The 13557-nt window shown below is 52.8% G+C and overlaps 1 protein-coding gene across 1 annotated transcript in view; it reads left to right on the plus strand.

Annotated features, from left to right (window-relative positions):
- The first annotated feature begins 1682 nt into the window (after nt 1–1682).
- TINAGL1 (tubulointerstitial nephritis antigen like 1) overlaps nt 1683–13557 on the plus strand; it is a 29661-nt gene continuing 17786 nt past the window's right edge. The window contains exons 1-3 of the mRNA XM_032802700.2: nt 1683–1825; nt 5451–5776; nt 8622–8685. Of these exons, the coding sequence (XP_032658591.1) occupies nt 5473–5776; nt 8622–8685 (368 nt within the window). The 5' untranslated portion in view covers nt 1683–1825; nt 5451–5472. The remainder of the gene's footprint in view (nt 1826–5450; nt 5777–8621; nt 8686–13557) is intronic.

A 13557-nucleotide genomic window follows, 5' to 3' on the forward strand; every position in this document is an offset into this window, starting at 1 on the left:
TTGTGAGCGGTGTCTCGTTAAGGGCAGGTCATTTTGTCGCTCACATGCCCTGACATCTCTTCTAGGCCAGCTGGCCTGCTTCCCGGTCTGTTTCGTCTGGGGGTCTTGGAGTGTTTTACCAAGATGGGTAAATAAATACAATATCCCTGTTTCACAATGGAGGGGAAACTGAGCCACAGAGCAAGGAAGTGACTTGCCCAAGGTGACGCAGTGAGTCAGTGTCAGAGACATAGAACTTAGACATCTAGACTTCCAGTCCCCGGCTCTAACAACTAAACATGGCTGTGTCCCCACTTGGGGACTGGACTACCCCCATCTTTGCAGGGGCCCTGTACATGTGGGGACACCCCATTCGGTTGTTGGTGCATTTGGGAGCCTGGGATGTAGCTGGACAGATGGAGGCTGCTCCCTCTGCTCTGTTGATTGATGTCCCAAGCAGTCTGGACATGAACTACCACTTCAGCCCTCCTGGTCCTACTCACATACGCTAGTGTAAATCAGAAGTAACCCCAGTGCAGGCAATGGGTTTACACTGGTAAAAGGTGCCTTGCTCCTTCTCACAAGGGGCTTCTTTCTTAACCAGGTCCTGGTCTATGCTTTACAATCTTGATCAGCCTATTTGCATCACTTGAGGCATAAAAAATGTGTATACTTGCTACCGCGGCTCAGGAGAGGTGTGGATTATTTACATTGACTGAAAAAAACTTCCGTCAATATAGGAAGTGTCTGCGCTCTGGGAGCTACAGCAGTGTATGTGCAGCAGTTCCCTGGTAGCGCCCAGAGCGCAGACGAATCCTGGGATCACTGCAGGATCCTTAGGCTTGGCAGGATTTGATTTTTCCTGGTAACTGTCGATAAATGTCGATTTCACCGCCACACCCAGACTGACAAATAATATCAAAATCTACAGACTGTTACCGCCAGAGAAATGCTGCTAGAGTCCCGATCCCACCATGTAGACGTCTGACCTAGGCTTGTTACAAAAGGACCAGCTACTGAACAGTAAAACCAGGGAGGATTTGTCGCTTTTGGGGTATTTGCTGGGTGTATTTTGGCGTGTGATCCTGACTGTTTGTGTTTGAGCAGTTTCTAAAGCTTTCACATTTGGAGCCGTTCACTAATTGTCTGAGCCCCTCCATAATTTCCCACCACTATGGAAATTTAAATCAATAAAAAGAGGAAAAATGCTTAAAATAAACACCTACATTAGCCATCGAAATTCTGCCAACCCTACGTATTGTCTAGGAACAAGCTGCAGCACAGTCGCACCCTGGGGCGTTATTTTGGGTGCCAGGGTATTGCGATACGGCAGAGCAGTGTAGCTTTTGGGGAATGTGCCTGGTATGGAGGGGGTGCACGGTTTGGGGTTGGTTCTCATGCAGGCTGTGGCTGGGCTAGATGAAGCGTGGTTCTGATCCGTTCTGACGATTGCTCTGTGTCAGTGTTGGCGAGGGTTAATTGGGGTATGAGGAGGGGAAGAAAGAGTGCTGGGATTGGGACATAAATCTCCCTGCGCAACTACCATCCCTTAAACCAAGCTGAAGTGTCAGTGAGCTCCCCGAAACCCCATCCCTTGGTCGGGAATGTGGAGCCGTGTGAACGCTGCAGCCAGGGGAGGCTGGCTGACAGCAGATGAGTGGAGGTGGGAAGGCGGGTGCTACATAAGGAGTGCCCGGGCCCCTTTGCACCAGTGTGTGCGAGAGCCAGGCCCAGAGGAGTGGCTCCGCTGCTCTGCCTGTGGTAGGAGTTTCTGTCCTGCAGGGGGACGACAGGGCTTTTGCTGGCGAGCCCAGACTGCTGCTGTGCTGGGACAAGCACGGTTCAGGTAAAAGCTTCTTCTTTCCTGGCAGGGAGCTGGGCTCTAGTGAGCTTTGCCTCCTCCCTGTGGGTTTTACTGGAGCTGTGGGCGGCTGATTTCTGCATGGAACAGCCATGGGGGAGGGAAGGAATCAGCTTCATGGATTTCTCACTGCTTTAGGGGCACGGGAGAGACATGGTTTTGTTTCTTGAAGACCTGGATTCAGCTTCTGAGTTAGGTTCGAAGCTGGTTGCAGTCCAGGAGGATCAGCTGCCAGCCGGTCCCAGCCCAGAGGGGCTGGCTTAGCTGGGGTGAACGTTGGAAGGCCTTGCAAATATTTCATACCTTCCTGGGGTATGAAATATCCCACTATCGATGGGGGTTGTGTGTAGTGGGAAGGTTGGAGGGGAGGACTTTTACTGGGAGGGACTGGGACAGCTTATCCCTGGTGTGTGTAATAGAGGTGCTGCCGGGAGGAAGGAGCCAGCTGCTAAGCTCTGAAGGCAGCAGGGTATGTTTGGGCTGGTGCTGGAAAGCAGAATTCCGCTAGCGTTCCTTTGCTGCGCTGCCGGGGGGAGCCGATTTCCCCTTTTTGCAGGCTTTCTTTCCCACCAGGGGATATGCACCATGCTTTACAGACCGGGGGCAAGATCTGCCCTCATGTTACACCTCCTACTTGACTTCAGCAGGGTTGCAAGCACGGGAATGGGATCCAGATTTGGCCCCGCATTTGCAGGGATGACTTCGCCCAACACTGAAATGCAGCATCCTCTGGGATGGGACCTAATGGCTGTTTTACAGTCACACAGCAATGCTGCCCGGGGAACACTCGCCCAGCAGTGAAATGCAGCCACCTCTGGGTGTTGTACAGTCTCTCAGCAATGCTACTGTATGCGGGAGTGTAAATACCACCAGATTCCAAGCATTTTCCTGAGCCCACTTCAGCTTTGCTGCTCCAGGATTTATGCCCCGTGCTGCTTGCTTCCAGGATGTCCCAGACCTAGGTCAGAGGGTTAAGCTAACAAAATGAAGGCAGCTTGCTTACCTTGCAGTAAGCACAGGGGCTGGCAAAGACAGATTGAAATTCCTTTGCTGTCTTTTGACCTCCGTTCCCCTCCCCTTCCCCGCCTAAGTTAGCTGCTGAGCCCTGGAAACTCATCACATTGTATAAGTCCTAGATCACAGCACTGGTCATTCAGCTGCACATTCAAACTTCCTATCAGAAGGCCTGGCCAGCGAGTTACAGGCAAGGCTGCTATAACCCAAGTGAATATGAAAGAGAGGGAAGGATTGAACACAGGCTGGAGCCAGGAGCAGCATAAGCAGGTACTGGACGAATTTCCCCTTCATAGTTCTGCTGCTTTCGCCTCAGTCCTGTCCTGCAATGCTCTGCTATTCCCACAGCCCCCTGCTGCCGCAGCTCAGGCCTCCCCACCTGCCACAGCTCAGCTGGTGCCCCTCAATTCTGCCCTGCAATGAGTTCAGTCCTGCAGTCTGGGATACCATACTGGCCCTTGCAGATCAAAGAGACGGAGAGAGGAAAGCTCCATTCTGACATGTCCCTGAACAATGCTGAGAGGAAGGCGAATATAACCTCTGGGCAGGGATTGGTGTGAGGGGAAGAGCTGCAGGGAAGGTCCCTGGGATGGTGCATTGCAGGGCAAAAAGTCACACATACTTCCAATTATTTTCACTCTTGGTGGGCGGGTGGGTCCCACTCTTGGGCCGGATCCACCCTCAAGCAGCCACTGAAAGAACAAAATCGGTTTAATCCTCCGCTTTGACAATGCTGGTGCAAACGGGGGCTTGATGCTCTGGTTTCAGATTAAAAGCATCATAATTTTGAGTGAGTTGAAGGACAACAGTTTCAAAAGTGCCCAAGTGACTTCGGAGCCTAAATCTGATTGATCCTGAGTTGTTTAGTTTTTAATGATTTAAGCTTTAAAAAAAAAAAAGATTCAAGCTACTGCAAAACGAGACACTCTGAATCTGAAACCGGCATGTTCCGGGCACAGACTCGCACAGAAATAACAGCCTCTGTTTTCGGTGTAGCCTGGCCTGCAATTGCAGAGATGTCGATAGGCTAAGGGCTTGTCTGAAGGGCTCGCTGCACTGGTTTAACAAAAGGGGCGATTTTTAAACTGGTTTAACTGATCTGGTGCATGAGCATGTGGACAATGATTTCGGTTACAACCAGGCTTTTTTGAGTTTAGCCACAGGATTAAGGGGTAGGAAGATCCAGTGGTTAGGGCAAGAGGCTAGGCTGTAAGATACCTGGGTTCAAGTCCCTGCTCTACCACAGACCTCGTTGGTGTACTTGAACAAATCACTTAGTCACTTTGTGCTTCAGTTTCCCCATAGCGCTGCCCTGCCTCACAGGGAGCTGGGATAAATCCATTAAAGATTGCGAGGAGCTCAGAGACGAGAGTGATGGGGTGGGGGGCAGAGAAGTCCCAGAGATGGACAGGAATAAACTGCTCTTACACCAGATTCAGAGCATGCCCCCAGGAGCTCGCACCCATTTAACTAAACCAGTGCCAAGTCTTGTGTCGACGCCTGGGTCACTGCGGGCAGGGGCTGCAATGATGCAGCAATGCCCATGCAAAGCCCTAGTGTAGCTGGGGTGCTGCCGCGTGGAAAGAGGCTTGCGCTGGGCACATCTCAGCCTTTACCCCAGTGCAGCAGCTGGAGGCCTGCATCTCCAGCACCCAGTCCCTTGTGCTGTCACTAACAGCCATGTGGAGTGAGCGTGAGACACTGCCTCTCACGGCGGTGTCGATTCTCACCCACTCTGCACTGGTGGACGTGCCTGCATGAGGTCCGTGTGTTGGAGGATTGGGCCTCGGCGTTACATTGATGCAAAACGCTCTAGTGCAGGCAGGCCACCAGAACAGGAGCGCTGGATGAGTCCAGGGGAGGGGGGATTCCAGATGCAAGATTGGGCCCCTCCGGCCCCGACCCCGCACAAATGCCACACAGAGGGCCAGACTCCCCCCTTGCTTGCACCATTGGAGTCCATGGGGCGGTGCAGGGCAAAGCATTGGCATGTAGGGCCCGATCCTGCTCTGAGCCTGTGTCGCTGCAGAGGAATGTGCGAGAAAGCCTTGGACCGTGTAGTGCAGGCCAGTGCATACGGGGGGCAGGACGGGGGTGGGGGTCAGGGGAGGACATGCACAGCCACATGCGCAGCAGCTCCCTCCCTTTAGAACTGAACCCCCCGAGTGCATTTGAGCTGCTGCATGGAGCTCACCAAGCTGCGATCAGACAGGGCCCCGAGACTGGTCCCCGCCCCATGGCCTGGTAACAGCAATGCTGAGGCAGCGTGTGTGGTGCAGACACATGGCCTGGCCCAGCCATGGGGTGTCTCATAGGTTGCAGCATGCCATGCTGCTCCCACCCCCTTTCAGAGGCTGCCCTGACCTGCCCGGCATTGGAGACGAAGGCTGTGCTGGCTGCACTGACATGTTCTTGCTTTCTTTCTCCAGTCTGAGGGGATTAAACAGGAACACGCTCCGATACGTTCCTGGCAGCTTCTCGCTTCTCCCCCTCTGAGGTCTTAGCCCAACCCTAGGAATGAAGCCGTGGGCCAGGAGATACCTGTGTCCACTCTGGACCCTGCCTTCCTCACGTCCCATACTTCTCTCCCCTGCAGATCCAGGGACGTTGGCCCAGAGATGAGGCTGCTGTGGACTCTCCTGACCCTCTGGCTGTTGGCAGCAGAGGATCTCTCTGCCCACAGGGCCCGGACCCGCAGAGAGCTGGCACCGGGCTTGCACGAGCGGGGGATCCGTGACGCCGGCGGCTCGTACTGTGAGAGGAATGATGCCTGCTGCGCCGGCAGGGACGATGCCTGCACCGTGCCCTACCTGGATACCATCTGCTACTGCGACCTCTTCTGCAACCGCACTGTCTCCGACTGCTGCCCTGACTTCTGGGAGTACTGCCTGGGCATCCCGCCCCCCGTGGCTGTGCATAAAGGTAGATGGGGAAGATCCCCTCCAGCAGCTCACTCTGGCCTGGCCCAGGGCCTCTGGATATCCACCTGGGGTCAGCAGCAATGCAAGCACCATCCCTCATACCCACCCAGATCAACCCCCATGACTCAGTCCTCAAGGCCTGGCTGCCAATGATAGACCAATCATTCCGGTGGAGTTTGTGTAGGTCAAATCTGTCCCCTAGGAACTAGGCTGAGACCCACCTCGCCACCCAGATATCTATCGAACGGATTTCAACCTGCAATCTTGGGGTTTCCTGGCCCTCAGTGACCCCCACCTCTCTGTTCTCCTTTGGAGTCAACAGCAACTCCACTCAACAGGGCCTCTGTTCCCTCTCCTGCCCACTTGGCTGCTGTCCAGCAGCCACCCCCCTGTCCCATCCATAAGGGGACCACCCCAGGGTCAAATCCCCAGACATGGGGAGGCATTTCCTTGTGCCCCGTGCTGATCTGCTCGGCATTGGGCTGCCTTTGGATCCTTCCCAGGGAATGTTGCCAGTCATCGGTCTCTCCCGCCAGCACCCTTATCACAGAAAGATGTGATCATTTCCTTGGCAGCTGCGAGAGCTCAGCCCGACAGCGGCTGGGAATGTGTGTACTTCACACGCGTCATAGCGGCTTTCCTCTGGCCCCAGGCTGCAGAGGGGAGAAGGGACACTGCCAGCAGCTTTTCCTAGAGCTCTGCCTGCCTCTTGAGCGAAGAGTCATAACCCCAGAGGTGCCAGGCGCTGGAAAACTCATGGGCGGGGAAGGGAGACCTCGGATCCTGCTCCTGGGCAAACCCCGTCCTGGCGTAAGAGGTTTAAATGCCACTGGAGACAATGGAGGTTTGGCTTCCTAATGCCCAGTCTGACTTTGCCCTGGGGGGTAACGGAGAGCAGAATTTGGCCCAGTACATTCCAGTTCCATTTCTAGGAACAAAGTCAGAGCCTCAGCTGGTGTAAATCAATGTAAATGCACTGGAGCCCTGGTGACTTCCACCAGTGGAGAATCTGGCCCACATTAGTCAGTGACCATTCCTTAGCACCCTTTGTCTGCAGGCCCTGCAGCGCAGGGCAGCCTGTGGGCTGTATTCTGTGCGCCGTTACGCCAGAGTAAATCCAGATAACGCTTTGGCCTTCAGCGGACTCACTCTAGAAGGTCGCCTAGTGCAGCTGGACACAGAATCTGACCCTCTGTAGATAAATGGGGCTGCCCGGGGCTGAAATGTGGCAGCTATCACCTAGCAACACTGCCCAGCCAGCTGGGATAGGAGAATGAAGGAGACTTTCATGTCTGCTTCAACCCTGCCAGGGGAATTCCAGGATAAGGAGCCAGGCTGGAGTTTGGCCAGTTCCATGCATTACATCCCTACGCTTGAAAATGGGACCTTTCATTGTCCGGTGCTCAGGGCCTTGCATTGATGCTGCTGTCACTGGGATCAGAACCTGATCAGTCAAGATCATGGCCCTCAGAGCCATGTATATTTCTCTGTCATGTTAACCCTGATGTGCCATGCTGGGAAGGCTGCATCCGCTGGGCTGCGTGTCCGTCCCTCAGATGCGTGTCACAAAACTCTTCCTAAGAAGCCATTGAGGAACCAGCTAGCGTATAAAGATGAATAAAGCGTTTGTAACTCAGGCCCTTATCAGAAATGTTTCCAATCCACATGGGCGTGGGCGGCGAGTCTCTCGCATGATCTCACCCTGTGAACGCTGCTCTCTGGGAATGACTCCTGCCCTCCCCAGTGCAGGGTCCCATGGTTGTGGCACAACCACCAGGCGCTCTTTACGACATCCTGATCAGGGGGCCAGTGTGAACCCTTTTTGGAGTGGCAGAGGGGTTGGCCTGGGGGGGGGGGTGGGCTTTGCGGCAGCCATGCTGGGACACGGGGGTCCCATGCTGGGAGTGTGGGAAGCCGACCCCTAAGCCAGGGGGCAGGTTGTAATCTGTTATGCCGGTGGGAATTCAGAGTTATTCTGGATTTACACCTGTGCAGCTGAGAGCAAAGCCTGGATACCCCAGTGACTGAGCTGTGGGGAGCAATGAGGAAAGCCTGGGGCATATTTACATCAGTGGTTGCAGGGCATGCGTCACACCTGGGACACGCTTCACTTGTCTGGCACTGAACCCAAAACCACACAAACAGCCTCCTCTGCACCATAGCACATGCCCTGAGCCAATGAGTCAGAGGGTGATAAGTCACACGCCCCCCAACACCCGTCTCCAATTGCACTTTATCCACCTGCCTTTGCACAGCTCCCAGCTGGGAGACAGCAAGGGGAAGAGTGAGTTAAAGGCTGGAAGGGCAGTTCACTTCAGTTCTAGCAGAAGCTGCACAGCCTATTGGACCCCAGGATAGTTGGAAGGACCTGGCTCCTCCTCCCATGAGACAGAATTAAACCCTTTCATGTCCTGAGAAGCTAGAGCTGTACCCCCCGAGTACAGCTCAGGTAGGCCTGGAAAACCTGTCTGAGATTAGCTGTGATGCAGAGGGGTGCAGAATATTTCCAAGGCAGACCCCAAACCATTCTAAATGGGTGGAGGGATTAGTTGGGAAGGGTGGCCCAGGGTTTGGGCGCTCACTTGGGATCAATTCCCTGCTCTGCCACAGACTCCCTATTTGACCTTGAGCTACTCACTTAGTCTCTCTGTGACCACGGCTCCTTATTCTGCGTGGGCTGGTGGTGTGGCTTATGGTCCTAGTGCTGCTCCTTTGAAGTCAGTGGAAAGATTCCCACAGACTGGATGGGGAGTTGCTTTGTGGTAGCCGTGATCTAACTAGTCTCATGTGCCCTCTTGTTCAAAGGTTCCTCACCGTGGTCTGTTCTTCACCTCTCTCCTGTCCAGGTTGTGATCGTGGTGGACAGAACTACCCAACTGGAACCACCTACAGAGAAAACTGCAACCTCTGGTGAGTGCTTTGGCTTCTGATCAGGGTTCTTGCTGTCGCCAGGCATTGCTAATTATTTCCTCAGCTGCTAATGAGCTGTTTGCCGTCAGCTAAGTCAGATGACTCAGGTTTCTCTTTCAACCATCCAAAATGTATTGTTCCTTAGCGGAGTCCCCTCCCCAAGATTTCTGCCTCGTCCCCTGACAGAGAGATCTCACAAGGCTGTGGAATAGCCTCCCAGTGTGCTCAGCGGGAGGCCCATTGCTTGTAAAATGAGACTGCATAGAGCATCTGTCATAAATAGATAGCTAAGGGTTAATGTTTCTTTTACGTGTAAGGGGTTAACAAAGGGAACCAAACACCTGACCAGAGGACCAATCAGGAAACTGGATATTTCAAATCAGGAGGGTTTTTTTTTTTTGGGTGTTGAGTCTTTTGTCTGTCTCTCAGCTAATGAGAAGCTTCTTTCTATCGTCTTATCTTCTGTTTCAACTTGTAAGGTACAGGTAGAAAAAAAAAAATATAGGCTTTTATGTTGTTTTGGGTGTATTTACATGTGTGGTAACTTGCTGGAATGTTTCAAATTGGATATCTTTTTGAATCAGACTGTTTATTCATATTTCTTATAAGCAATTAGCCCTGTATTGTCACTTGATGCAGAGTTATATTTTGATGTTTTTTCTTTCTTTTTTTTTTTATATAAAGTTTTCTTTTAGATTGTTTGAGTTTTCTCTCTGGTAGGCTAAGGAAACAAGGAGGGAATTCTCTTTGTGTTAGATCTACGGAGGATAAGCTCTGCAGCACCAGGAATTCGTGGAGGGGGAAGAGAGATAGAATCATTTCTGTTCCTTGTATTTGGGGTTGTCTCTTTGTGGGATAGAGGAGATATCTTCTTGGTATTGTGATGTAAAGAGATTGCCATCAATACTCTCAGTTGCCCAGAGAGGAAAGTCTGGGGTGTTAAGAAAAAAACCAAAAAGAACCCCATCAAATATAAAACTTCTTGCATTTTTTGTTTCAAAAGTGACAATACAGGGCGTATTGTATAAGAAATATGAGTAAACAGTCCTGGCATTCAAAAAAGATATCCAATTTGAAACATTCCAGCAAGTTACACACATGTAAATACACCCAAAACAACATAAAAAGCTATTATGTTTCGGTTTTTTCTACTGTACTTCAATGTAGAAAACAGAAGAGATTAGCGATAGAAAGAAGCTTCTCATAGCTGAGAGACAGACAAAAGACTCAGACCCAAAAAAATCCCCTCCCTGACTTTGAAAAATCCAGTTTCCTGACTGGTCCTCTGGTCAGGTGTTTGGTTCCCTTTGTTAACCCTTTACAGGTAAAAGAAACATTAACCCTTAGCTATCTATTTATGACAGCATCCCAAAAGGTGTTGTAGGGGCCATCTGTACTGGCAGGAGAGTGGGGCCAGAGGCATGACCCGCCACAGATTCCAGCGTTCTCTGATGCCAATCCATGGGGATTTTGCTGGCTTTGAGATTTGGGTACTAGTCTCCTTGGGACCTGCCAGCTTTTCCCTGGCCTGCAATGGAATGGCACGGGCTGCCCAGAATTTCCACTGCAGAGCCATAACGCAGCCAGGGGGTTTCTGGAAACTGGGCCTGCATGTTTAATGAACCACAGCGAATCCTTCGACTTGCCCAGTGTTAAATTGGTGATGAAATCCCAGATTGGGTCAGTTTCGGGTTCATCACTGTTTCCTGCAGAGGTGTCACCAAGACCAAATTCTGCCCTGATAACCTCACTGTGGCGTAGAAATGTAGCTCTGGAAGGGACCTCAAGAGGTCATCTAATCAAACCCCTCAGGCTGCAGCCCCAGCACAGGCAATGGTTTGCCTCAAAGCTGGCTACGGTTGCATCACGAATGAACCACCTTTCTCAGTGGCATGCTGAGAGCCGATTCCAATCTTTACAGCCGTTTCCAAAGTATTTCTGGAATCCTAGAAATCGATATGGGAAAGACAGATTGGGCTGTTATGTCTCTCCATGTGCAAAGAGCAAACAGATGATTTAGGTGCGAATGATGAGGAGAACAGTGGAGAACAAGAGAAGTCTCTATGAGAGAGTGCAGCGTGTGCAGTATGTGTCGCCTAACAGTCTGTACTGAACTGAGCACAAAATGGCTGCCCACCGCTACAGAGAGCAGGATCCCTATAGATTTAAAAGGGCAAGATACAGAAAACAAAGGTATAAAAGCGTCAGAGCTAAATATACCAACTGAGCCTTACTGTAGGTCAGGGATATCCCTGCATGCTAATAATGGGCTGGATGCTTGTCTGAGTTACACTGCTGTGAATCGGAAGTGACTCCACTGATTTTTTGTGTAGCTGCTCCAGATTTGTAAGGACATAGTGCAGCACCTTGTATCAGCTGGTAGGAAGCTCGCCCACGAGGCCAGCACCTGTCTGAGACAATGCAGCCCAGCATTGAGTTGGGAGGATATCGAGTGTATGACAATTACAGCAACATCTCTGGAATCACACACCCTCGCCCCCCCACCCCTTCCCCCACGCCACAATTGTCTGTCTGAGGAGCCAACTCTGGCTGGTGTTTTATCAGCAGGAATGCGGGGGTGGGATGCACTCAGTGTTGAAGCAAACTCTTCCCTGACCAGTTCCCAAACTCCCCGGGGCCGCAGGGGTCAGACTCTTCCCAGGGCGGGGGCTTTAATAAGGGCTGAAGGTTCCCAAGATTAACCTTCCCCCTTTCCTGCAGAAGGGGGAGTGTCTTCCAGCAGGGCTGGGCCTTTGGGGGCTGAACATGCCTAGTGCCAAAATATTCCCTGTCCTGACCCCACGTAGGACTTAATAAGCAATTCCCCTTTCAACTCTTACTCCAGATGCATCTGCATCTTGTGTGACCCCCAGCTACTCGTACTCAGTTATCTCTCCCCCTGTCCTCCCCCCAGACCCCTCAGGTCGATCCAGCCCTGCATTGGCCCAGAGTTAGAGGCCATTAGGTCTCTCTCTAACCATAAGGAGCCCCCTGCTGCTCCCCCTCCCAGCCTCCAGCACAGCAGCACGCTAGGGCAGGTAGGAAGGGCCACTGGTGACCTGGTATGGTTGCCGACCCGTAAGGGGCTGCTCTAACTTACACAAGGGGCTGCTCCAGCCCCCAGAGCAGCCTTGAGTCTAGGAGGCAGAGGTGGTGTGAACGTCTGTGAAACCTCTGTTTACTTCTGTGACGAACTGGGACTGTTCTTAATGTTTGCTCTGAATACTGTGTTGGTGCCTCAGTGTCCCCTAGGCAGTTCTTAAGTATCTAGGTGGTGGGATAAGGGTGTGTGATTGCTGCAGAGCAAAGGGCCAGTGCACCTAAATGCCTGGCACTCTGTCTCCTAGCAACTGATGGCCTGGGCCCCTCCTCTGCAAAGGTGCCAACTGAAGGTGTTGGAGACAAAGGGATCAGGTGACCTCCTGGCCCGGGAAAGGAGCTGAGCAGAGAGGAGGGGCTGGAGGGGGTGGTTAGTCTGGAGCTTGCTGGGGACGAGGAGTGAAGTGCAGACCTAGGGGTCTGGCTCACTGCCCCCCAGAATGGACCCGGCCGAGGGGTCTGGTTTGCTGTATCTACAAGCTCTGTTTTAGACCCTGTTCCTGTCATCGAATAAACCTCTGTTTTGCTGGCTGAGAGTCACGTCTGACTGCAAAGTGGGGGTGCAGAACCCTGTGGCTTCCCCAGGACCCCGCCTGGGTGGGCTCGCTGTGGGAAGCCCACGGAGGGGCAGAGGATGCTGAATGCTCCAAGGAGAGACCCAGGAGGTGAAGCCGTGTGAGCTTCTTGCCTGGAACAAGTCTGCTCCAAGGGAGAGGAGGCTTCCCAAAGTCCTGACTGGCTTAGTGGGGAGCAGTTCCAGAGCATCACCTGGGGACTCCGTGACAACTTCGTGCCGCAGGACTGCTGGGCACCTTATACATGACCCCTCCTCTCCCACCATTTTTAACAGGGCCTGCTCTGCTCCTTGTTTTACTTCCTGCGAGCGATGCAGTGTCTGCTCCCGGGGCAGTTCCCCGGGCTGGGCTCCACCCTGTGGATTGCAGCGGGGTGAGACTCTCTCTCCGGGGTTAATAACAAGATGCTCCAGCAGCCAGGGCACCCCCGTGTGTGCAGCGACCAAACAGCAAGGAGGAGGGAGCGAAGGGCTTGGAAAGCATCTGGGAGGCCGTGGAATTTGAACTCTGGCTTTTTCCATTGCCTCACGGGCGCAAGGCAGCAGTGCGATCGCCAGGCAGAGGGGAGGGAAGGTCCCCTGGGGTTATAACACACACAAGGAATGTTAGGCCTGAGAGAGGAGCCTGCGACCCCTGGCCCCAGGGAGGCTATCACGGTTGTTCCTGTTTCGGGTGAGCTCTTTCCCCACTGAACAGTGATGTGCTTCCCTCCCAGCTGGACTGTGGGCTCACCTTGACCCATGTGGGCTGTTGGGACCTGGCTGCTGCATTCGGGGGGAGTGGGGTGGGAAGGGTTAATTGGATGTGACTGTCTTGCTTTTCTATAACCCCATCCGTGCAAGGATCTGAAATAGTTTAATAAAAGGGTCATCGGTGAAGTGATCCCTTCCTCCCAAGAGTCCGGGGAGCGGGAGGCTTTTCTCCATTTCAGATGGGAAACTGAAGCTCAGGGAGAGCAGGTGGCACAGCAAGTCAGTGTCAGAGCCAGGAATGGAACCCAGGAGTCCTGAGGCCCTGGCTACTGCTTTCAGTGCTAGGGAATGCAGAGGAACAGCCAGTTTCTGATGAGTCAGGGTGGGACAGAATTCATGTACCCCAGGAGCAGGGGAGAGGAGCAGCCCAGGGCTTGGGCAGTCACATTCAGCCCTGTGCCCCTGTCGTCCGGCACAGATGCTGACACCCTTCCAGGAGCAGAGAT

Source organism: Chelonoidis abingdonii, chromosome 25 (genome assembly GCF_003597395.2).
Source record: "Chelonoidis abingdonii isolate Lonesome George chromosome 25, CheloAbing_2.0, whole genome shotgun sequence".
In the NCBI taxonomy this organism is placed as follows: domain Eukaryota; kingdom Metazoa; phylum Chordata; order Testudines; family Testudinidae; genus Chelonoidis; species Chelonoidis abingdonii.